The 23,890-nt window shown below is 37.1% G+C and overlaps 3 protein-coding genes across 3 annotated transcripts; 1 reads left to right on the top strand and 2 right to left on the bottom strand.

Moving 5' to 3' along the window:
• Positions 1 to 308: 308 nt before the first annotated feature.
• LOC110632275 (nuclear pore complex protein NUP214) lies at positions 309 to 16,320 on the bottom strand. The gene is made up of 17 exons (XM_021780434.2): positions 15,912 to 16,320; positions 15,629 to 15,837; positions 15,383 to 15,554; positions 14,898 to 15,044; positions 13,956 to 14,080; positions 12,874 to 12,986; positions 11,008 to 11,141; positions 10,264 to 10,426; positions 9,043 to 10,093; positions 8,757 to 8,909; positions 6,992 to 7,049; positions 4,658 to 4,791; positions 4,445 to 4,569; positions 3,848 to 4,193; positions 2,776 to 2,971; positions 801 to 2,687; positions 309 to 716 (listed from the first exon to the last, which is right to left on the bottom strand). The coding sequence occupies exons 1-17, from the start codon at positions 16,123 to 16,125 to the stop codon at positions 550 to 552; spliced, it is 5,394 nt and encodes a 1,797-aa protein (XP_021636126.2). The 5' UTR covers positions 16,126 to 16,320; the 3' UTR covers positions 309 to 549.
• Positions 16,321 to 16,541: 221 nt separating this feature from the next.
• LOC110632276 (60S ribosomal protein L9) lies at positions 16,542 to 18,218 on the top strand. The gene is made up of 3 exons (XM_021780437.2): positions 16,542 to 16,991; positions 17,644 to 17,766; positions 17,919 to 18,218. Exons 1-3 carry the CDS (start codon positions 16,617 to 16,619, stop codon positions 18,003 to 18,005), a joined length of 585 nt encoding a protein of 194 aa, XP_021636129.1. The 5' UTR covers positions 16,542 to 16,616; the 3' UTR covers positions 18,006 to 18,218.
• Positions 18,219 to 20,410: 2,192 nt separating this feature from the next.
• On the bottom strand, positions 20,411 to 22,072 carry LOC110632277 (expansin-A15-like). The gene is made up of 6 exons (XM_058137134.1): positions 22,019 to 22,072; positions 21,324 to 21,440; positions 21,133 to 21,212; positions 20,993 to 21,007; positions 20,839 to 20,926; positions 20,411 to 20,473 (listed from the first exon to the last, which is right to left on the bottom strand). Exons 1-6 carry the CDS (start codon positions 22,070 to 22,072, stop codon positions 20,411 to 20,413), a joined length of 417 nt encoding a protein of 138 aa, XP_057993117.1.
• Between the last annotated feature and the right edge of the window lie 1,818 nt (positions 22,073 to 23,890).

Here is a 23,890-nt window from a genome sequence, read left to right as displayed (position 1 = left end):
GGAATAAGAAGTTTTTATCATCAACGCAACAAAATCTCTAATCATCCATCTTGCTAAAACCCTTAGAGATGTAAATTGCAAAGGCTTTAAAACAAAGGCAAGCTTACAGGCTGCCCCAGAGCAATGGAAGGTTGCCTGGGGTAAATAAAGGGCCTTAAGATCTTTTGCCTGTAAACTATCTTCATTAGTGTCGGCTTCCCAACAACATTTGGATAACATTTGATTATTAAGGCTAGGTTAAAAATATCTCTTAGTAGGTTTTCTGCATTTTCAAACCGATTTAACACAACTCAGTTTACCCATTCATGTCAATTAAATAGCTGCCTTATACCATGAGACCCCTTGTTAATTGTTAGTCAAATCAGTTTCCAACAATTGCAAACATGCAAGTTCTAAAAGCAGTTTTACAGCATAGTTGCTATGAACAACATAGTAAACAAAATGAAATATTCCCATGTAGGGAGCTTGACTTGCAACTTGATTTTTGCTAAAAATTCAATACTTTGAATTTATTTTTTTAAATTATTAAAGAAAAGAAAACTAACAAGCCTATTTTCTTATTTGTGTGAAGAGTTCTGGAGGTTTTCCAGTTCCTCCTGCACTGCCACCAAAAGCTGAGAAACCACCGGTTCCTTGTTGGTTGCCGCCTGCATTACCGCTGAAAGCCGAGAAACCACCAACTCCCTGCTGGTTATTGAAACCCCCAAATCCACCACCTTCACAAATTTGAATAAAAAAATCAGCAAATACCTTGACAATAATTAAACCAATAAAGAAAGTGAAGTCAAAATCACGCAAACCTGCTCCAGCAAAACTACCACTTCCAGGAGTAGCAGCAGCAGCAAAACCACTGCTGGCTGAAGCCATGCCACCAAATCCACCAGCACCAGAAGCAACACCAGCAAACCCTCCACCACCAGAGGCCAAACCTGCAAAGCCACCACCAGTAGAACCAACACCTGCAAATCCACCACCAGTTGCAGCACTTGAAAAGCCACCCATGGAACTAGTACTAGCAAAGCCACTAGGTAAACCAGCACCAAATTGTCTCGACTGCCCAAAAGAACCCAGAACTGATCCCAGTGCTGCTTGACCTGCTCCAATCTGTGCTGGCTGGCCAAACCCACCTGGTGCAGGACCTTGACCAACTGCTCCAGCACCAAAACCAACAGAGAATGCACCCAGATTTGTTGGCAGTGATGGTTGGGAAGGCTCTGGCGATTGAAAGCTAGATGAAGCAGGCCGAAAGAGTTCTCCACTAGGCAGAGTCATATTGAATGAAGAGCTTGCTTGATTTGTTGCCACATTTCCAAATGAGCCACCAAATGGATTTGTTCTAGGAGCAGCCGAGCTAGGGGTTGAGCCAAGACCGAAAGCTCCAAAGTTGCCCAAACTAATTTCATTTGTGCGGCTAGTCTCAGGAGCCTCCTCCTCCATTTCATCCTCTTCCGTAATTGCAACATCCAAATTTGCATTCTTTCCACTAGCGGCGTCATCAGAAGCTAGTGGTACCCCAAAAGGAACATGTGCATCAGCTGGCTGTTTAGGTTGCACATTCAGCTCTACACCAGATGCAGGACTTGCCACGCTCAAACTGGACTGATTTCCAGACCCAAACCGACTTGAAATTTCACTTGTAAGGATGGAAGGCTTCAAATTAAATGCAGGAGGATCAAGCTGCGTATGAGGAACTGTTATAGCAGTATCAACATCTGCTCTTGAGCTAAATTTGTCTGCAGAAGGTTGCAGCTGTATTTTAATAGACTCTGATGTAAAATGAGAAGTTGGATCAGAAGGTGGAGTTTTGCCTGCAGGGGGTTGAGGAACTGGTTTAGGAGAGACTGACGTTAAAGGTTGAGTGTGCAAAGGTGATAGTGACTTGGGAGCCTGAACTGAGAAGGAACAAGAAGGGGAAACTGAAGATGAAAAGGATGTTAAAGGGACTGTTTGATTAACATCAATGTTGTCTTTAGAAGTGATCAAAGACGTGCCAAATGGCTTTGCAGCCAACGAGGATGGTCCAGTTGAAGATGGAGTAGATGCAGAAGATGCAATGTTTAATGATGAGCTAACCATTGGAGATGAAGAAACTGAAAGTGGCATTGAGAATGCTTGAAAAAATGATGTTTTTGCACCAGGTTGGCTTCCGCTAGCTGCAATGTTGAACTGGGGAACTTTTCCAGGATGGGAGGGACCTGCTGGAGCAGCAGTGTTGAGAAGAGGAATCGACGAATCATAACATTTTGTACTACTTGGTCCATGATTTACAGTTTCAATAGTCGAATTTGTAAGCAGAGTCTCCCTCATTTCACTTGACTTCATCATCAGTGGTGTCTGTGCAGGAAACTCAATTGAGACTGATGATTTTTTATGTGGGTTAGCTTCAGATTGCTGAATAGACTTGGTGTCATCGATCAACACAGAATCAGACTTCCCAATAGAGGAAACCATACCACTTAATTTATCTGCAGTAATATTGCTAGTTTCCCTGGCAAGGATTTGCGCTGTTACAGGCAATGCTTGGGATGGTGAAATTGCTGGCAACACAGCATTGCTACTGTGTGATATAGAAGGCCTCAACCCTGTAGCTTTAGATGTGGGTTGAGATGGTGGAGGAGAGTCATTAGCCCATTTAGATGGAGTTGATTTGTTATCGAAGGCCTGTTTTGGAAGCATATACTGAATACCTGTTGAAAATAAACAAAACAGAGAAGTGTTTATTAGGTATTGTATTAATGTAAAACCAAGACTTTTCTGCATTTAGTCATGGCTCACCTTTGTTTCCAGATGGGTACATGAAGGTGGAAGGAGATGTGAGGTCCTTAGGGTGACTGACTGCTGAGCTATCCACCAAAGATGGGCCGAGTTGTTGCCTATCCATCAAGGATGATTTATTCACACTTGTCTTTTGACTTTCTTGCAAAAGTACCCTCTTTACAGTTGTTTTTGCAGGTTCAAAACTCACCCAGCTCTACGGCAAATTCATAAGAAGTAAAACATGCATTAGCACAAGATCTATAAACACTAAGGAAAATTTTCTTCTAAATAATTACTTGAAAAAATTGAACTTAGAATTTAGGGGGAAAAATTAGTAATGTGCAATCTGTTGGTTTAATTCAAGTGAAAAATAATGCTTCCATGAATTCAGACACAGTGCAGTATGCTTTACTCTTCAACATGATTTATCAAACCAAAGCCAACTAGGATAAAACAAGGACTAAACCTGACATCTGAACAAAAAGAATAGCGGTGCCAGCAACCCAAACTCTAAACCAACTGGACATGGTCAATCAGACTTTAGTATTATATTAGATAACTATTTAACTTCAGAGCTTAAGCTTGTAGGCAATTTTTTTATTTTGCAAGTAGAAAATCATGTCAACCCAAATAACTCCTATATTAAATCTGGTCCATAATTCAAAATGTCTCAGGTCTTTACTCTTCCCCTTTTTTTTTCTGGACCTTCTTGTTGTGTACATCACATCTTTTCTCTGTATTCCTGTGACTGGTTCACCTCAGTGAATACGTGTTTGTACAAGACAGATGTTGCTCAGTGTAGTGTTAGGAGAAAACGTGGAATTTAGCAATATGATAAACAAAGTAGAGTAATCCAAATAGGCACCACTTATGTGGAAATAAAATAATAAATAATTAAATTACTTTGTTAGTCCATAGCAGAATCATTCTATACTTGTAGCATAAACATCAGCCATCCAATTCAATAAAGCAAATTAGTTTCAGAAACAATTATCAACAAAGGACCAAGGAAAGAAGTAGTAAATGTAGAACGTGCAAACCTACAAAGGAACTAATATCAGAACTCGAAAGCAATTTAATAAGAACTTACCTGATCCAGCGAGTCTCTCCTTCTCCTCACAGTTTCTGAATCAGAACTGTTCATAGCGCTTGATTGGAGCCTTCTTGACTGAGATTTATTAGCAGCAGAACCAGAAGAAATTAAAAGTGTCTTCAATGAAGAGGAATTGCCAACTTTTGTTGCATCTGGAGAGCTGAAAGCGGGGTCATAGGGGATTCCAATTGTTTCAAAGAGTTCCTTCTTCACATTCTTTTGTTTTACAGGTGATTCTATGCTCAGTACAGCCATTTGTTTTGAGAGGCGTTCTGAAAGTTGTTCAGCAGCTGCTAATTGTGAATATGTTGTGTTATGTAAAGTATGCAAGGATTGAACTTCTCTGCGAATACATTATTTTTCTTAAGTTAGAAATTTTGGATTCACAATAAGATTAAATAACCTTGCACATCTATTTGATAGCAAGTTCAGAGCAACTCTACAATTACATTAACATTCCAGAAAATATGGTAATCTTTCAGAACTTTTACCAACTTATGAATTGGAATTTCTTCCCCCTTTCGCTGAATTCAGACCAATTTGTAGCCAAAAATTGACAAGAGATATGAAATAGACATCTAATATTTATCATACCTTGAAGGCCCATATCTATTTTGAAAAGCTCTCCGACCTGTCACATGAACTCCAGAATCACCAAACTTATGGAGTTCAAGGGTATTGAAGTGCCTCTCCAATTCAATTAACTGATTGGTCAAAACCTGAAATTAGAATTGAGAAACAGCAATTAAATTAACATAAAGTTCAAATTGGGCTTATATTGCTGGTTAAAATCAACTAATGATCAACCTGATTTAGTTTTAATATATGGCGCCTCTTCAGCTCAAGTTCAGAACTCAACTTTTGGCGATTCCAGAGTTCCCAATATTGGTTATCAGAGGCTTGCTTAACAATACCATCAATGTATATTTTCCTTGCCAGAACTGACAGCCGCGCGAACAATCAATTTGGCAAATTAAAAATTAGATTATATGGTTCAAAACTTCAAATCATTAAATTACAATACAACAAGTGAGATGCTGAACTCAAATGAACAGTGAGAATAAGTGTCCCCACTGCACAGAATGAGAGCAAGCCAACAAGATACAATGTTGCACACATAATAATTTATTACACGCATCAATTTACCCTCCATGGTTTTTAGAATTTCTCTATTCACCATCAACTACAATGCTCACACGCTTTGATGCATGTATGGTGTTCCTGTGAGTCAATATCATTAATATAAACAGCCCGCCTCATTTGTAAGTTCTTGATAGCTCACTATTTCACAGTATCATTAATATAAAAAATATATCTTGCAAGTTTGCTCAATTCTAAACATAAATAGGCATATGATTCTTGTCAATAACAAGTAACTTAAAGTAAAATAAGCTTCTACTTCAAGGGAAAATAGTAGTATTCATTTAACCCCATATTACCATTTGATTGCAACTGTATATGTATTACTAGAACTATGTATTTCGATTTAATTTTTTTATGTAATGTTTTTGGCAATTATGCTAATGTGGATAACTTACAATATTCATACTGTAAGTTATTTTATAAATTGGTTTCTCAATAGATAGTTAGGCTAACTCATTAAAGCTTTGGGCTAAGCTTACCTCAAGTTTAAAATTTTAATCGGGTTAAGCACTTGAGCTCAGACATTAGTATTACAAAGTATGTTTGCACTGCACTCTCTGAGGCCTGAGCTTGAGCATACACTTAGCCCAACCAACCCAATCGTAGGTAGGCCTAGCTAAGAATCAAAATGACCTATTCAGTATTCAGTTTTTAGCCTTTTTTTTGTTAACCAAATGACCAGTTAGAAGAAGGCAGTGTGTAACTTTCTATGAAAGCAGTAATGCTCTATGAGAAATGGTCCCCCCCACCCTTCCCCACCCTCCTTTGGTTCGGTTTCTCAAGAAACAAGCAGTGAAGCAGGAATTTTGCCCTTGCATTTCTTTTGACTTAAAATTTTTTTTCTCTATCTTTGAATAAAAATTATGCATTCTCCTCCCATGGTTTCTTGAGAAATAAACAGAAAAGCAGGTTTTATGGCACACTTCCCAAGAGCATTTGCACACCACCACCGGGGGGGGGGGGGATTTCCTTTCTTTTTCACCTTTCCCAAAAAAATGATATATATGTCTCTGACAACCAGAACAGTACAAAATGCTTCTGAAAACCATTTCAGAAACATCGCAATCATGATTTAAAGTCATGGTCAATTTCCCATAACAGAGAGGTCACCAAAACCTGCTAATTATCAATAAGTAAACCATTTCAGCAACATCACAATCATAATTTAAAGTCATGGTCAATTTCCCATAACAGAGAGGTCACCAAAACCTGCTAAGTATCAAGGTTTCCATAACAAATTAACATAACTTTTGAGCATCTAATAGAAGCATGGTTATAAGAATATATGAGATGCACACCGATTTCATCATAATTCTGAAACAATGTTTCATTAAAATTGTTGAGCTTCTTACATTATGAAAGATTTGAATGATTATTAAGTTATTGATGTGGACGAAACAAGTGAAGAATTTTTGGAACAGTGGGAGAAACAACAAGAAAGAGGCTAAGGAAGAACGCAGGTCTGAAATATGGGAAAAACAGAGCATTCCAGCAATATACAGATCTGAAAACAGGGGAAAACAGAGCATCATGTTTCTTTGATTTAATTTCAGCTCCCAACAGCCCTAACTCATATAGGAATGCTTGTTTTTTTCTTCCAACAGCTGCAGGGCATGTTTTAAATTATCTTAGGAGTCTTCAACTTAATTTTGGAATTTATTATGTTTTTCTATCTTTCTAGGACTAGCTTTTATCCTATTTTATCTAGGTTTTCTGCTTCAAGTAGGTTCCTAATTTTTAGAGTTCATTTCCTATTATGTTTAGGGGTTTAAAAACTCTATAAATACCCCAGCTCTTTATTTATTTCAAAACAGATTATTATTAATAAAAATACAGCAAAGATTTCTCTCAAATTTTCTCTCTCTCACGTGTGACTTTACCTAAGCTAAGCTGCGACAGTTATCACAAATCTATTTACTACAGTGCTTTCAAGTTTTTAAATTGCCAAAAAGGAATGCACAGTATATAACAATGAACATCCATAAAATTGAATGATACCTTGCACAGTTTTATCCAGAAGATGTCTGATCTCTCCAAGCTGCTCATTCATCATGCTCTGCAAATCAAGATTACACCATCAATAGGACCTTGTATGCAATCCGCTAACAGAAATCACATATGCAATATGAAATGTCTCCAAGAAAGGATAAGAAACATAGACACTAGTGCTTCAACAAGATGTTATTTACTAGTAAAACAACAAAACACAAGCACTGTGCCAATGTTTCTCAGAAAATACACAAGTAACACTAGAATGTTATCTATCACTTGTCCTTCCAGTTTTATCACTTTTATTTGCTCAAATAAATGAAATGATAAGAGAAAAAAAAAATGAAATGCATTTCAATCAGGTCTTAAATAACAGAATATATCACAAAATGGGACTCAGTCACTGTCATAGAATTAGACTAATGGACCAAATAGACCACCACTACTGCATAGTTTTTTTACAAAACCAGCAAAATGACTCGGACCAAATGATACCAATAGTTTAAATAAACATTCAGGATGTCAATACACTACACCTTAAGGGACATTTTATTGAATAATTAAACATGACTTGCTTGAAAAGCTTGGTGATCAAAGACCATAACAATCTTGTAGATAACAATATCTAAGAAAAGCATAGAACATTAAAATAAAAATAGAGCGAGAGAGAGAGAGAGAGAGAGAGAGAGAGAGAGAGAGAGAGAGAGAGAAACTTATTTGCCAGTCTTTTTTTTTCCTGCAATCATTGTAATTGAAAATTGAGGTTAAATATTATGAATTTTGGTGCCAAACTAATTTGTTTACAATTACGAAAGAAAGATAAGTGGAAGGAAAGTGTGTGGATGAGGTCTTGGTAGCAGGTTGGGTGAGAAAAGGCTGGAGTTAAAAAAAGGATGCCAAAAGCATTGAATAGTGTTATGGCAGTGACAAGCATTTCAGGCAACATTTAAATGCGATTTCAAAATCACATCAATGACATGGAAGAACCAAATTGGCAGGCAAAATCCCATTATGTAACAGGCAATATGCCATTTAATGGGTGATATCCAAACCTTGATCAAAATAATCAAATGGAGAGAAAAGGGATTTGTGCATGTGAAATTTAAGGCATGCGGATGTCAGAAACTGTAATGTGGATGGCAGACAGATCCAGAAGTGGTAGTCCAATAGGTGGCAACAATTCTATGGCATGTTTTTAGTGCACCAACACTGAATACATATCAGAAAATTGTGAGTCTGCTGGTGACAGCTTGACCAGTGAGAATGCTTGATTTAAGTGGAGTTCTGTAAGGCACATTTTCTCATGCCTTTCACCTCACAAAGTACCACAATTAGGTAATGAAGTATGCTTCTCTATCATATTGCCTCACCTAACCCCAGTTGAGCATTGACACTTTGCTCTAAGGCAGGCCTAGCGACTAGTGTGCCTTCAATAATTATATTCTCAATCTCAAAAGTCTCATGTTTATGAGTTCATCTCTAGTCGCTTAATTTGTTGGAAAAGTAGGATAACACTGGTGCAGAACAACTTCTCTATTCACTGCTAGGCAATTGACCCTATTCCCATAAGATAAGCAGATTAAAAGCATCTTCTAGCCATCTCGTTTAATAGTTGTAGACTTACCTCTATAATTCATTTTATTCCATCTAACCAGAGATGATAATATAGTTAATTTGGCAACAAATCAAACAACCAATAAGAGTATGTCAAACAATTTGAAATGGAAGAGGACCTAAGAGATGACACCGGTAAGCCATTAATATCAAAATTTACCGTCCGCATTCTGCATTTTTCAGAAAGAGTTTGCATGTGCTCCTCCAAAACTTCAATTGAACCCCTTTGGGAAACAGTGCAGGCATCCCTGAAGCCACCTGGTTCTTCAATAGATTGCAAAAGTGAATCCAATTCTTTGGCCATCTCTTTAATCTGGAGGAGAGAAATTTTGCTCAGCACGCAGCAATGTACTCAAGAAACTATGAAACAATGGTCCCATAAAATGGCATATAGAAAACGAGTGCGTATGACAAAGTTAAACAGGGTTATCTCAGCATACACATACATTGCCAAATTGTCTTGATAAGTATGACTTAGAATTTGATAGGGATGGAGCTCTATGAGCATCCTTTGAAGAAAAAGGACTACGGTTGGCAAACCCTCCCAAAGCAAAGCTTTCTTGAGATGGTAACTGTGAATTACGAATAGAAGGCAATGGCTCAATTGTCCCTGTCATCACTGAAGCCTTCTGTCCCACAATCTGGGTGGGTCTAATGGATAAATTTGTTGAAGGAGATTCATAGATAATGTCCTTAAAGTTAAAACGTTTTCCAGTAAGGTCCACGGGAATATTTCCAGCATCAACACTAATGCCAGTTTTATCAGATTTATTTCCTTGAATTAGAGAAGGTAAAAATGGAGCTCTGCTTTCAGAACACCCTGAAAACATAACCTTTTCACTTGACAATGACTGAGATGGGGCACCAGTGGAAATAATTGCAACTGGTGAATCCACAGGCAGGTCAACACTTTTTTGGCTGGGGACATCTGAAGGAACTTTCTTTGAGAAAGAAGCAGGACCAGATCTAAATTCAGTAATTTTTTGAGTTTCTGCTTTGCTAGGATGCTTGTCAAAATAGCTAGGCCCCTCTAGGGGTGAATTCCTCAAAGTTGACTGCCCAACTTCAGCACTTTGCTGACCAAAAACCTGTGCTTGTTGACCACCTACAGCTTGGTCCAGCTTTGTGACAGAAACATTTTCTTGGCCATCCGCTACAGAAGGCTTAAAGTTCACCAGAGATTCGCCTTGGTGCCCTTTGGGAATAGTATCTTTATAGGCTGTTTGTTCTGTAACAGGCAAAGTCATTGAACTCTCACCCTTACCAGAAGGCATAAGGTCAGTCTTTGTAGGAATTTCACTAACTTTACCAACATTTGACTCCCATTTGCTCCCATCCTGCAGTTGAAGACCTATTTCTACCTGTTCCAATGTTTGTTTCCCTAGTCCAGAAGGAAGTATAGCCTGACCACATCCTGCAGGTACATCTGACAAAGAATCCTCTTCTTCATCATTAAGGTCAAAATCATCCTCAGGTGGAATGGTAAGTCCTTTGGCACTACAATAAAAATCAATTCAGTCTCTAATACATTTATATATAGCATACAAATGATAAAAACAATACTCAGGATGACAGCACAGCAGATATTAACTCAGATACCCACTTGACCAGCATATAAATGACACGATGTTTAACCAAAAACCAAAATAAGATGAAAAGAAAATTACCTTGCAACATAGAACATAACAAGCTTTCCCTCAAGAGTAACACAGAAAAGAACACAATATGGTGAAAGTTCTTTCTGTTCAAGCCCAACTTCAGCTTTGACTTTTCCAAAAAGGGAAACCTTATCAACACAAAGCCCCATGATCAAGTTATCATCACCATCACCTGAAAAAAGAAGCAATTTTAAACAACAGGTCCACAACTAAGCACAATCATCAAACAACTCAAATTCAACAAATAGCTAATAATAGTTACGAAACTAAAACTGTAGTTCAAAGACCAACAAAGCCGACACACTCAATTGTTAGTAGCTAAAACAGTATAATATTGGCTAGTAAGTCAGCCAACCATAAAGATGATATCCCATTCAATGATCACTAGCACATTTCAATAGTACCATGACAAAACAAACCAAGTACCCGATCAACCTGTGCCAACCACCAAGTCCAGCATACAAGTTTAAGCACATTGAATATCCAAGTTAACTCTGCTGTTTTGTCATGGTGTGTGATTGACCAACGATTTCTAGTGTATTATAGGGCAGTTTGGATGTTACCATAGATCCACAGACAAAATAGCTGTCTTTGTTGCATCTTTGTGAGTATAGAATCAAAAATTGCACTCAACATCTTATTAAAATTTTTTATGATTATCGGTCTCATTAACATGAACAGCTTTAAAATAAGGTAATCACTTGAGCCACCTGCAATAATCACCAAGTCCATATAGAATACAAGTTTAAGTACCTTGAAGTTCAATCCTTGGGACCCAAGTATCTCGATCAATATCAATAACTGAAGTTTCACCATCCTCTACTGACCAACGAAGTAATTGAATGTGCTGATCGGTATTCTTTCTGTTTGCTGTAATTGCAACAGCCCTGCAATTAAATACATTAAAAAAGAAGTCAACTAAGGTAATCTTAAAGCTGACTGAAAGAATGGGAGAGGCAAAAAACAAATAGTCAAAACATAAGAAGCGTAGGACAATGAGCAGATTATCAAATTCCAAGTTACCAATCCACATAGATGACTAAAAACACAAACTAGGAACATATGTGTCGTAGTTTCTTCAATTCCACAAAAATACTTGTATGAAGCTTTAAGACTTCTAATCAGTAGAAAAATCTTCAAAATTTTCAGAAAATTAACCATACGGCTACATAGCATTGCTATGTTTTATGAAAAATTCAAATTTGAGTTCACACAATAAAAATTCAATTCTAATTAATATCACACAACTTATTAATAAAAATCTATCAACTAACCCCTGGTACAAAAGTATCAAAAGCATGTTTTACTATTTTTAGCTTGGTCAATTTTAATCTATTTTCACTCCTATGCTATAAACAAGAGTTTATGACCAAAAAAAACAAATCTTTGGTCAAATTTGCAATTATGATCAATCCTTTAAATTTTATCGGTTATATACAGATCTTTCAAGCTAGGGTCAATTGTAGCTGAATTTGAAAGGATGTATGCTAAAACTCTCCAATTGCTTATATATTTTTACCAAAAAATTTCATGTTAGCACCTGATATGGTAAGCTCGAGTGTAAGCACCTGATAAAAATTAATAATCATATTAAAAAAAAAAGTATTGTTTATCCTCAAAATTAAAAAAAAAAAAAAATTCACTGAATTTTCTTTTTCTACCCTTCTCTCCCTCCCTCTACATATGCTTATATGGAAATTTCATCAACAATACATATACCATGTTAGCAATTTGAGAGTTATGTCATTGGCATGTGCTCCTCCAAATTTGACTATAATTGACACCAATTGAAAGGTTGTATATATAATTGACAAAATTAAAAAGAGTGGTAATAATTGCAAATTTAAGTAAAAGTTTGGATAACTTTGAGTATTAACCCTTTAAACGATGAATGGACATCTCCTTCCATGTCATAATAATTAAAAGAAGAGAAAGAACAAGAAGAAAGAAAATAAGACAATATGGAGCTAAATGTTCTAACTTCTAACAATAAAGGAAAAACAAATCAAGAGGAAAAAAGAAAAAAGAAGAATGCCTAAATCAAGTTAACATAATGTAAATCTGTATAAGGATAAATACTTTATTATTTTTCCACATAAAAGTTCCAGTAGCAACAGCTGACTTATCTCAGCCCAGTGTGGGATCAAGTGCAAGTCCAAATGAGAACCAGTAAAAATAATCCAAGAATGTGTACAACCTATCAGAGACCTCTCAAAATGAGAAATTCAATGCAATTGAATTCTATCTGACAAAATTCTTGTGATCAAATTCCATTTAGCTTGTACAATTCAATTCACATAGGGCAAGAGGGGTATCCTCTCACCTTATTGGATGGAGGAGGGCACAATCTTGATCATATGGGCGAAGGGTCATATCAAAAACTAAATAGAATCAAGCAACAGAATGAATTCTATTCCTTTCAAATACATTCCAAACATATGAAGTTGATTAGAAACATTATTTATATCAAACAGCATTGATGGGGTAAATTTCATGGCAATTTCAATGGCTGGAAAAAAACTAAGGCAAAGTTGAGATGACCAATTTCACAAAAAAAAAAAAAAAAAGTTTCAAAAATCCAGTATAAATCTTCAAGGATATAAGATCATCACCACATACCATTGTTCTAAATAGCTCAAGAACAAGTAAGGTCCATTTCCATAGGGCACAATGTCATCAACGAGACCAGAAAATAAATCATAGAATGATAACACAGATGGCTTGGAAGAAGCCTGCAAAAGAGACTTTGCAAAATCAATAGTCAAACCAATAGCACGCAAGTAAATAAAAGGGCAATAAATACTTATTTTGGGGTCTTACATATTCATTTACTTCATTAAGGGTATGGGGTCTTAGACAAATTCCCATTAAAAGAAAAAAAAAATGATGAGGAGAAAGAGGAAACAAGGAAATAGACTTTGTCAGTTCCAGACAGCAATATGGCGGCAATTTTAAGTCTATTGTGTACCATGTACATTTTGAGATCAAATACCTGTGTGCATGTAGAGTAATAGAAAAGAATGTTGCATTAATTTTTTCAAAAGTTCATTACGACATGAATTTAAGGGTGAATCTGCTTAACAAAACAGTTCAGAGTCCTTTATTTCTACTAATGGTAGGAAGTTTTCACTAAACTATGTGATAGTTTAACAGTTTAACACAATGAACCAGTTAAGTCCTCACTGTTGTCCAAATATAAGCCAACTTGCCAAATCTGAGTACCAGGAACCAATCTAAAACATCTTAAATTCTGAAGCGTGGCTATAAGATATCTGTCTCATAAGACATGCAATTCAGCCTCCTAGAACGTGCGACCTTGACTTAAAACATTAGCAAAATTTTGCTCCTGAACAAAATTCTAAAGCCTTATGCATTTTATATTTACAATGCCCAATGGCTTATATCCAGTTTAATTGAGTAGACTATCAACAAGGTGTTGCATCATACAATCTATCACTAAAAATTTCTTACAGCTTACTCCATTCAAATCATGTTATTGATGTGAGTAAAAGCAAGGAAGGACTGATACCAATGTTGTGACAGCTATATTTTTTGACTAGAAACTCAAAACATACAAATGTATGTACACTTTCATGAGTAAATTACCACAGCAGTAACCACAAACGGTAAAATGGAAAATGTGCTTATAATGAAGATAAAATCATATTCTTCAGGCCTAGTGCAGGGAATTATTTACTAACATCAGTAATCTTGCCATCTTTGCTTCTGATTACTTGGATAAGGTAATTTTTCTCCTTCCCATCTGCAGTTTGCTGAAAGCATCCTACAACAATGCTATCAGGACGTACCCACCTGATAGAATCCACTGGTGCAGTTAATCAAGAAATATTTTAGTTTCAAAAATCAACAAGAGAAGAATGATTCAAATGGGCTAGAGAAAGAAAATAGACATGTTTGCCTTCTGTAAATAGAAAGACAGAGTCTAATAGGCTGATTCATAGCTGGAATTAAGCAGCTTCTTTTTGTCAAATTTTCAACCACTAAATAATTCCCTAGTGTACAGGAGTTGGAACCTCCTTGGTGTCATTTAATACTACCTTTTTTGGGCATTAAATGTTAAAATTGTTTTCCATATCTTAGTTAAATTTTAAAAACTATAAAACAAATTTTCCAATTTTCCAATTGAAAACTGGCCCATATGAACATGAATCTCTATTTTACAGTTTTCTTATAATTTTTTTTCCCAGAAAAGTACTCCAGATTTCCACAAGTGAAGAGGCCCTAAGTTTTTGCATGATTATGATGCGCAATTAATTTCTGAAGAACTAGTTTTACCATATTGCTTTACCAGCATGACAAAGCACAAGAAATCATGAATGATAAGGGAAAAGTAATGTATATGGTTCAAGAAGACACAAAACATCAGGAAATTCATATCCGGGATTTTGATTTTAATAACCAAGAAAGTGAACTCAAACCAATTAGAAAAATAGATATGAAGTCTCACAACTAAGAAGGGAAGTTCTTTCCATCCATCCATCTCTCTCTCTCTCTCTCTCTCTCTCTCTCTCTCTCTCTCTCTCGCGTTATGTGTGTGTGTGTGTGTGTACATATATTATTCATAAAATAAATAATAAGGAAGAATATTTTTTCCACAATGGAAGTAAAACCAATACAAATACCTTTAACACTACAACTATCTTCGGAATCACCAATCCACGACTTGAACGGTAAGGAAATGTGTAACCTTTCCCTGAATTTAGATGACAAAATGTGGAGAATATTCTCTCTTGCCACAACAATATAGTTTCCCTTTAAACTCCAGTCAACTATCAAAAAAAAAAAAAAAAACCCAAGTAAGCAAGAGATGTATCTAGCAAATCTAGAATCTTTATCACCCATTTCATAACAGAAAAAGACCATACCCATATTAAGTCATTAGAAGAGAGGCGGCCATCTCTATATGATAGCTATCAGGGAAGGCTAAAAAACTACATCATGCCACTGAAATAACTAATAATCAACACAAAATTAGAAAATACATGCACCACCGTTGAGTATAGAGCCTACACGCTATATGCTTTGAAATTAGATACAGATATAACTAGTTCTGCATTCTGGTGAACGACAAGTCCAAGGGTGCCAAAAAAAGAGACAAAGAGCATACCAGCATCGACGTTCTCCATTACATCTTTAGGAGGAGCACCAAGAGCACCATGATATAGCTTTCCATGATGTGAAAGAACGAGAAAAGACATTTCTAATCTCCTTCTCCATATCATATCCTTGACAAAAGCACTTGATTCACTCAGTGAACAAGAGAAAGATGGGTTCAAGTCCTGCAGGATACTCGAATCATTTTACTGGAAAAAATGATAAAGCTAATAAGAACAAAGGAAGCAACGTCCACTACCTTTTTAAGAAGAGAATCAACAGAAAATAAATGAACATCACCGGCAGCACAAACCGCAAGCGTAGAAGAATCAGTAGAGAGAGAAAGAATGTTCACTTTCTCAAAAGGCACATGCACAACACTCAGCTCTTCTATAGAAGAAGAAGTACCCTTGGCCTTAATCTCCTCGGCGGCATCCATAACATCCTTGGTCCTAGCAACACAAAACCCTAAAAAAAACAACACAGAATCTAATTCAAGTGTCCATAGACGAAGTAATCCAAAAATAAAGGCAAAGAAGTACCTGAAGAATGGGCAACGAAGATGAGGCGGCGGTGCTCGGAGACGGCGAAAGGACGAGAGGGAGGAGATTGCAATTGGTAGGCATCGCCTTTGACGATAGGAATGGGTTTGCCGATCTTGTCGAAGAAGTAATCCTCCGAATCCTCACGGCCACCTTCAATGTCTTCTTCTATTTCTAGTTTTTTTATGCTTTTATCGTCACCTTCGGCTCCCATGCTTTGATTTTTCAAAAAAAAAAAATTGAAGCAATTAGGATTAGCAGTAGCAGTTCCAGAAGGGGTGCACTACCAGCTACACAAATTGCAGCTAGGCTAGTGTGTGAGTGTGTGTCCTTGGGCGGGCAGAATGGCAGAGCCCTAAAAGCGCCTCAATGATCGGTCTTCTTGGTCGGCACCTGCTAACGAAGTCGTTTTAAAGCATCATCCTCGTTTTAATATTCTAAATTTAATCTATAAAATTTTGTTCCCAAAATATTATTTTATAAAATAATTTACTCTCTCAAGATTTTCTAATGATTAAATTAAAAATTTACTTCCTTTTTTTATAAATATTCAGAAAAAAAAAAAAAAGAATTGATAAGCACATGGCTCGCACGTGCTAGCCCAACTAATTTGGGTATATAAGAGTGGGAAGCTAGGGTTTTACGAAGTGCAGCCGGACGGTATACACAGGGACAGCTGTTAAGGGTTGAGGGGACGACGGAAAAATGAAGACAATACTCTCATCTGAGACTATGGACATCCCCGATGGGGTTAAGATCAAGATTAACGCCAAGGTCATAGAGGTGGAGGGTCCTCGAGGCAAGCTCACACGCAATTTCAAGCATTTGAACCTCGATTTCCATCTCATCAAGGACGAGGCTACCGGAAAACGCAAACTCAAGATCGAAGCCTGGTTCGGTTCCAGGAAAACAAGCGCTGCCATCCGCACCGCCCTCAGCCACGTTGAGAATCTCATCACCGGTGTCACCAAGGGCTACCGCTACAAGATGCGGTTTGTCTATGCTCACTTTCCTATCAACGCCTCCATCACCAACTCTAATACTGCCATTGAGATTCGTAACTTCCTTGGGGAGAAGAGGGTAATTTTTTTTCTGTCTCTTTCCCTTATTCTATTACTTGCTATTACAATCTCAATGTGCCTGGAAAGATTCTGTATTTAGGATGAGATAAATTTGATATGCTTAAAAATATTCCTGTAAATGTTGTGTGTATTCAGGATGGAATAAATTTTATATGCTTAGAAATCTGCACGGAAATGTTGTCTGTTTATGTTGGGATAGATTTGTTTTGTTGTGTCTTCCTGTTGATTATGTACAAGGAGTCGCCATTAAAATTGATTATATAATTAATTTGCAGTTGTTTCTATATACTTATGATTTGAGATATGCTATTTCCTTCAGCTCAGGGTTTAGAGAAATTTTATAGACTATTCTTGTTATTTATATGCTGTGTATGTTTATAGTGAATTGCATTGCAAATCTCATTTATATCTTTAATTATGTAATGTTTAGCATGCAAGTCAGTCAGCAATTATTGATGAAACCTACTAAATAATAGAAAATAGAAATATGCCTATTTTGATGTGATTAACACTCAAGATTGAGTATTACTTTGATGCATTGGGAGTGTTGTTCAAAGCATAAAACGAAATTGATGACTTAGTAGTTGTTGGTAGATAATCTTTTAGTTGCACAAGTGACTTGAGTTTTTTATTATGCTTGGGTTCTTCAGGTCAGGAAAGTGGATATGCTTGAAGGTGTAACTGTTGTTCGGTCTGACAAAGTTAAAGATGAGCTTGTATTGGATGGCAATGACATTGAACTGGTGTCACGGTCAGCTGCCTTGATAAACCAGGTTTCCTCCTCATCGCTCTCAGTGTCACAAGCATAAACACAAACGCATCTTGATTGTTCAGTGTATAACTGTTTATACATGAATGATGCATGCCCATTCATACAGGATTTTTTTTTCATGGTCTGATTGCTATACATTTTTTGTTTGAACAGAAATGCCATGTTAAGAATAAAGATATCAGGAAATTTCTTGATGGTATCTATGTCAGCGAGAAAGGGACTGTTGTTGAGGAAGATTAGATTTAGTATTCTACGTCATATTTATGATCATTTTCCCTGGCTATGTTATCTTTCTGTTCTGTGTTATCATTAACTTTGGATATCTATGATTTTGGCTTAGATTACTTGGAATTGATGCACCTTGTGTTTCATTCGGTGTGTCATGAGAGTTTTAAAGAAAATTGTTGGGCATTTGAAAATTTCTATGCATCTTATTCCATTGTTTTTCTTTTATATGTCGTTTCTTTGTTGGTTTTTTTTCCCCCATGTGTCCTATCAACTAGCATCGCTTTGATTGCTATCTGCATGCCTCTGTTGGAGCGAATTAGTTGATATCCTAATTTCACTTTGATTTTCTTGTCATTATTATTAGTAATATTTTATTTTCCAAATTCAATGTCATTTCATGGCAGTTAATTGATTAGAAATTAATACTATCAACAGTGTGTTTAATTGATATAGGTTTAAAAATTTATTTCGGTAATTAAAAAAAATAAAAGTTCGGGTTAGTTTAAAAATTATGATAAAGTTCAAATTTTTGAATAATTAGTTGTATATAATATAATATAATAATTTAAATACAAAGGGAGTGTCCCTTGGGAGGTTTCGCTCCCAAAAGCGACTGACTTTAGGTCCGACCCCACATATATGGCAACGGGCCTGCCCTCACCGCCCACTGCTCGGAGGGAGGAGTCGGCTCATAATAACCATACCGACCCCCCACCCTCGATGAATTGTCCGCTGGCCCGTGGGCCTTTGGGTGGGCGGGGCTGCTGCGGTGTGCGTATCGCCGTCCCCACAGTCCGTTACAACCCACCAACCAAGGCTGGCGTCGCGCTCCCCACGATCGAGAGGAGGTGGAGTCGATACATACCAATTAACGACACCCCACCCCCGTCCAATTGTCCGCTTTGGTGTGGGCGGCGGCGTATGTCGCCGTCCCCACGATCCGTTACAACCCACCAACCACCAGGGGGGCGTCACACCACTGCTCGGACTGGGAGAGAGTCGGCTCTGTAATACCAACGACCCGACCCCCACCGGGGTATTGTCGCTTTGGCCCGTGGGCCTTTCTCCCATTAGTAGAGAAGAATTATCCCTTTATTTATTTATTTATTTATTTATCTATCTATTTACTAATTTATTTATGGATACAGAGGAGCAAAAATTTTTGCATAATAGTGTTATAAACAAGTGATAAATGTATTTCAATTCCTTCAAAAGTTAAAATCAAATATTCATCCTATAACAATACATACAAAGAGCAAAATACCTAATCCTTTGGGGCCGTTAAAGATTTGAAGTATACAATATAGAAATTGCAAATGTAGTGTTAAAATAGTGAGGGCATCTTGGAAGACTTGTGTGCTGGTTTCATTTTGGCGTTGTTGAGTTGCGCCGTCGTCAATGGGGTGGCGGTCAGTTCTTCATGGAGGAATTCTTGTTCACAGTGGTGGGTATTTGGGTCTTTGAGTCAGCACCTGTGGTGGTTGCTGACCCTCTATGCTATACGAAATTGAGAGGTTGCTAGTTATGCCCACCACCATCCCTTTGGTGGTCGTATATGATGGCTATGTTTGTTTGGCTTTTAAGGTTCAAAGCATGCAGGCTCTCTAGTCGCTGTGAAAACTCCTGTTTCTCCTTTCTAGTTACCACGTCAGCTCTAGGAGTCAATAGCGCCGGGTTGGTTCAGTCTGCTATGACTACTGTACTATAGGTTGGGCTTTCTTTATATTGGCCTGGTTTTATGTGCCTAATGCCTTTGTCCTTTGTTCTGGCTTTGTTGTAATGTTACCCTCTAGGTCTTGCAATGTAAATGTTTGTAGTTCAATCATAGTGCCTTGTAGTGCAAGAGATTGAAATCTTATAATTTTTTCAGTTAAAACATTTTCAAAATACTAAAATATATAATAAAGAATAGGTTTATTTGTTCGTAGAGTATTGCACGGATTCATACCTTTGTTAATATTAAAATACTGTTAGAAAGGCAAGCTTTGGAAGAAGGAAACTCAATTTTACGTGTCAAATTGCATTGCCATTGTTATATATACTTGCTATTGGAGGAGTTGTGAAGCTTTTGCTTGTTCAAAGTTGCATTTCCGAATACACTGATTTCATGGCCCAAAACTTTATAGATAACACAAAAAATTCATAAATCTTTTTGGATGTAATAGCAAGAGACTACACAAAATCTGATTAACCACAACCCCAAAGTAGTTATTTTCTTTATATATCATAGAACAAAATCAATAACATGTTATACCTCTACCAATGCCAATGCAAAAGGAAACACCTGCTCTTTGACATCTCTTTTACTTTATTACAAAATATACAACAAAATTGGCCAACTTTTTGTTATTGATTCAACTCTAATTAGGATTCACGCTTAGAAACCTCGCAAGTCTATTAAAAAGTACCAATTATATTTAGCAGGTGCAAAGCTTCCTTGCATCACTGCCAAAATCGTATCCATTACTCACATTCATGCACTGAAATACATTAAAACTTCAAGGGGATGACAAAAACAGCACTAGAACATTAGCACTTAGCATTTAGCAGATGCCTTGTATACTTAACCTGCAGCTACAGTTACACACAGACTGATATGTGTATGGGGTCATTTGAGGAAAAAAAAAAACACAACACCACCATCGCAGCACCATGTACCCTACATGCACTTGTATATAACTATAAATATGATAGGACTAGGAAGAAAAGTATTTGTTAGGCTTAATCAGGAATAAGAGTGATTTTTAGTTAGCTTTTGAGGGTTTAGCTAACATTGCTGGAGATAAGAGTGCGTCCGTCACTTGTTGTGACCTTGAAAGAGGGGGCTATTTATGGAAACACCAACCACATCACCAGCTCCACCCACATTGGTTATGAGCACTAGATTAACGTATGAGTGCCCATTTATTGTGAATCTAATTCCACCTGTCTTCCTGCAAGCAACCTTGCATAATATAATTCACCACCAAACATAAGCAAACAATGTTAAATTTAATTACCAATCCTTGTAATAACTGAAGAATATAAAAACAATTAACTAAAGAATTTTGATTGAGTGTTGCTAAGTCATTTCGAGAGCTGCAATATCTCAAGTTTATACTGAGACCAATAAAAAATAAATAAATAAATAAATTAGGACCTTCTATATTGAACTGGGACTATTCCAGCTTTGTACTGAGCAATGCGTTGGAAGACAGGCTGAGAAAGATCAAAGTGTTGCTGTGGAAGGTTACACCACCCTCCAGCATTATTAGGCAAAGCATAGTTTGGTGGGCAAAAATTAGTAGCAGTGATTATGATTTACCCTGGAAGGCACCACTTGTCATTTACGCATTTAATCTCAGAACAGGCTCCACAGCTCAAGCCACTGTTGAAAAGAGCAGTACTCAATGCAGCAGTATTTATTCCATACCCGACTATACAGATTTCCATACCCACCAGGCCCACCTGCAAAGGACCCAATTAATGGTAAGAAAATTAACCAAAAGGATCTATATAGACTTTCTCTTGTTCTTACCTATTGTCCCAGATGCGTCACCCCCTCAAAATTATTAATTTTATATAGAAATTATATAGAAAGTGGCATGGGCATTAGTCCACCCAGTTCCATAGCCCTTAACTGTCCTCAAAGTTGTGAGAAGGGCTACTGTGGTGTATCCAAGAAATTCCATTTCTTACAAAGAAGTAGAAAAGAGAAGCCATGAATTAAACCAATGGAAGAAGCTCTTTAGGGTGCATATTTAACTTGATAAATGTATAGATAGCTCAAAGAAAATAAGAGTTTTGGCTTACAGTTGGTTAAGGGAAGAGAGCTATATAGTCTAGGAAGTAAATAATTGAAGGAATGCAGAGAAGGGAATATGACAAGGAAAGTGAAGGAAGTGGGTTGTTTATATAGATGGAAATGCAGAAGGAATATGGCCAAAATCATGGAAAATAGAAACTTATGAGCAGAATCTTAACAACTAACTGAAACCGAATAAGTAATTGTAAGTTTAGTAGTGCTCAGTCAACTCAAAAGTAACTTTTGACTCGACCTTTTCAGAACCAAGAGAGGTATCTTGGGAGTGCTCCGCCATAAAAGACTGGTCTACTCTGCTGAAAACTATCAAATAGAATTATTACATTTAGACAAAAAAGAAACAATTTTCTGTGGAAAATAATTAATATTTACAAGAAGAATAAAGGGAGTGCAAGACAGAAGTGAAAGCAATTGATACATGTATTATTGCAAGCCTCTTGTTTAAAGTGCGACAGTTTATATAGTTACGAGTGATTTTAACTGAAAACAATAAAAACAGATGTCACGACCCAACCTATGGGCCGGACCGGCACTAGGACCTGGGCCAGCCTAAAGCCCCCGAGGCCCGTAGTAAGCCTAACTGTTCATTAACCCAACTCTAAGGCCCATTTGGGCCCAGTATCAAGAAAACAAACGGACAGAGTCCGACCATAAAATAGACTTTTCAACGGGGAGTTTTCGACTCACCCGACCTGTAAACACAATAAATACTCAATTGGGGAGCTCAGCTCACCCTCCACATACTCATATCCTCATAATAATAAATGGGAGCTCAGCTCCCTCATCCAATCCATCAAACATGCATATCATTATACGTTTACAGGTCCAACATGATAATAATATTACAGACCATAATCAATAAATACTTCTAACACATGCGGAAATTCTAGGAGTAAATAAAATTACACAAATATTGATAAACAACTGCAGTAGAAAAGCGAGTTAACCTGAATAAAATATCCTCCTGTGGCTGTAAAAATTTTTGAACAGGAGTGGCGTTCGACTCAGAGAGTAAAATATCAATCTTAACTATAATCTCTATAACTATCTGAAACTAATGCAACCTGTAGAGTGAAATGCAACATCAACACCATATTCACATCTTAGCATCAAAAAGGTAATTTGGAGCACTCACACACCCTGTAACATCATTCATAGTATATGGGGTGATCCTATCTGACTCTCTTAAATCAATCGGTGCAGTGAAGAACTCATTTCGGACTTCCACTTAAATACCAAATCGGGGTCGAAGAACTCAAGCGTGTCTACCCGAAGGACCGGGTCCCGAAGAACTCAAGCGTGTCTACCCGTCCTATCCATAGTCCACACCACATCACACGACGCCAACGCACGCGCTGCGCTCCAAATTACCACAACAACACTCATGGCACATTATGATTATCAATGCAACATAATTCGTGCCTAGAGTTTAACTACATAAATATATGCATATAAGTGATGCATGGGCATCTTGAACATATAATAATATCGAAATTACGATTAAAATTAATATTTTACTCACGGACTTGTGGCAATCACCGTGGCGGGCGAAGGAAGAACTCACGACAATTATATTACAATTATTTAATCTGATCGACTCAATACAAACAAAGAAAAGATCAAGTCGTCCTAAGTCGATAGAAAATCCGCAGAGTCTCCCTATACCTAGGACCTACCCAACTTTGAAAAAGGGCTAAAACGCACTTCTATATTCACAATCCATATATCAACGTTCAATCATATCACACCCTCCGGGCCCATCAAATCAATCATCCATCACAATACGAAAAATTTCACTTTAGTCCTTATTATTGATCTATTTTGCAACATATGAGCCAACTAGCTCTAAAAATTATAAAACTTTGCCCCACGGTCCTTAGCAATATTACAAAGCTATTGCAAAAAGAATCGAAATTTTCTAAGCTACCACGAATATTTTATGGATTTTAAATCATATATAAGTACTAGAAAATTACTAAAAAGCAAGGTTGGGTTTACCTTTGCCGATTCCGACTTGAAACGCTGGGGCGTCGACAATGGTGGGGTAGCCAAAACCTCGATCCAATTCGAGACTTTTAGTGTGAGTGCATGCAGT

The sequence above is a fragment of the Hevea brasiliensis genome, chromosome 15 (genome assembly GCF_030052815.1).
Source record: "Hevea brasiliensis isolate MT/VB/25A 57/8 chromosome 15, ASM3005281v1, whole genome shotgun sequence".
Classification (NCBI taxonomy): Eukaryota; Viridiplantae; Streptophyta; class Magnoliopsida; order Malpighiales; family Euphorbiaceae; genus Hevea; species Hevea brasiliensis.
This window is presented reverse-complemented; position numbering and strand designations above follow the sequence as displayed.

Excerpts from the sequence above, each read along its gene's own strand:
- LOC110632277 (XM_058137134.1), bottom strand. The coding sequence starts at position 22,072 with ATGGCGGAGCACTCCCAAGATACCTCTCTTGGTTCTGAAAAGGTCGAG. Across the intron at positions 21,441-22,018 it reads CTGAAAAGGTCGAGTCAAAA|GTGGGCCTGGTGGGTATGGA; the intron begins GTTACTTTTGAG and ends GGTCCTTTGCAG. Across the intron at positions 21,213-21,323 it reads CCTGTTCTGAGATTAAATGC|CAACACTTTGATCTTTCTCA; the intron begins GTAAATGACAAG and ends AACCTTCCACAG.
- LOC110632276 (XM_021780437.2), top strand. The coding sequence starts at position 16,617 with ATGAAGACAATACTCTCATCTGAGACTATGGACATCCCCGATGGGGTT. Across the intron at positions 16,992-17,643 it reads ACTTCCTTGGGGAGAAGAGG|GTCAGGAAAGTGGATATGCT; the intron begins GTAATTTTTTTT and ends TGGGTTCTTCAG. Across the intron at positions 17,767-17,918 it reads CAGCTGCCTTGATAAACCAG|AAATGCCATGTTAAGAATAA; the intron begins GTTTCCTCCTCA and ends TTGTTTGAACAG.
- LOC110632275 (XM_021780434.2), bottom strand. The coding sequence starts at position 16,125 with ATGGGAGCCGAAGGTGACGATAAAAGCATAAAAAAACTAGAAATAGAA. Across the intron at positions 8,910-9,042 it reads TATCAAGACAATTTGGCAAT|ATTAAAGAGATGGCCAAAGA; the intron begins GTATGTGTATGC and ends TCTCTCCTCCAG. Across the intron at positions 2,972-3,847 it reads GGAGAGACTCGCTGGATCAG|AGCTGGGTGAGTTTTGAACC; the intron begins GTAAGTTCTTAT and ends AATTTGCCGTAG.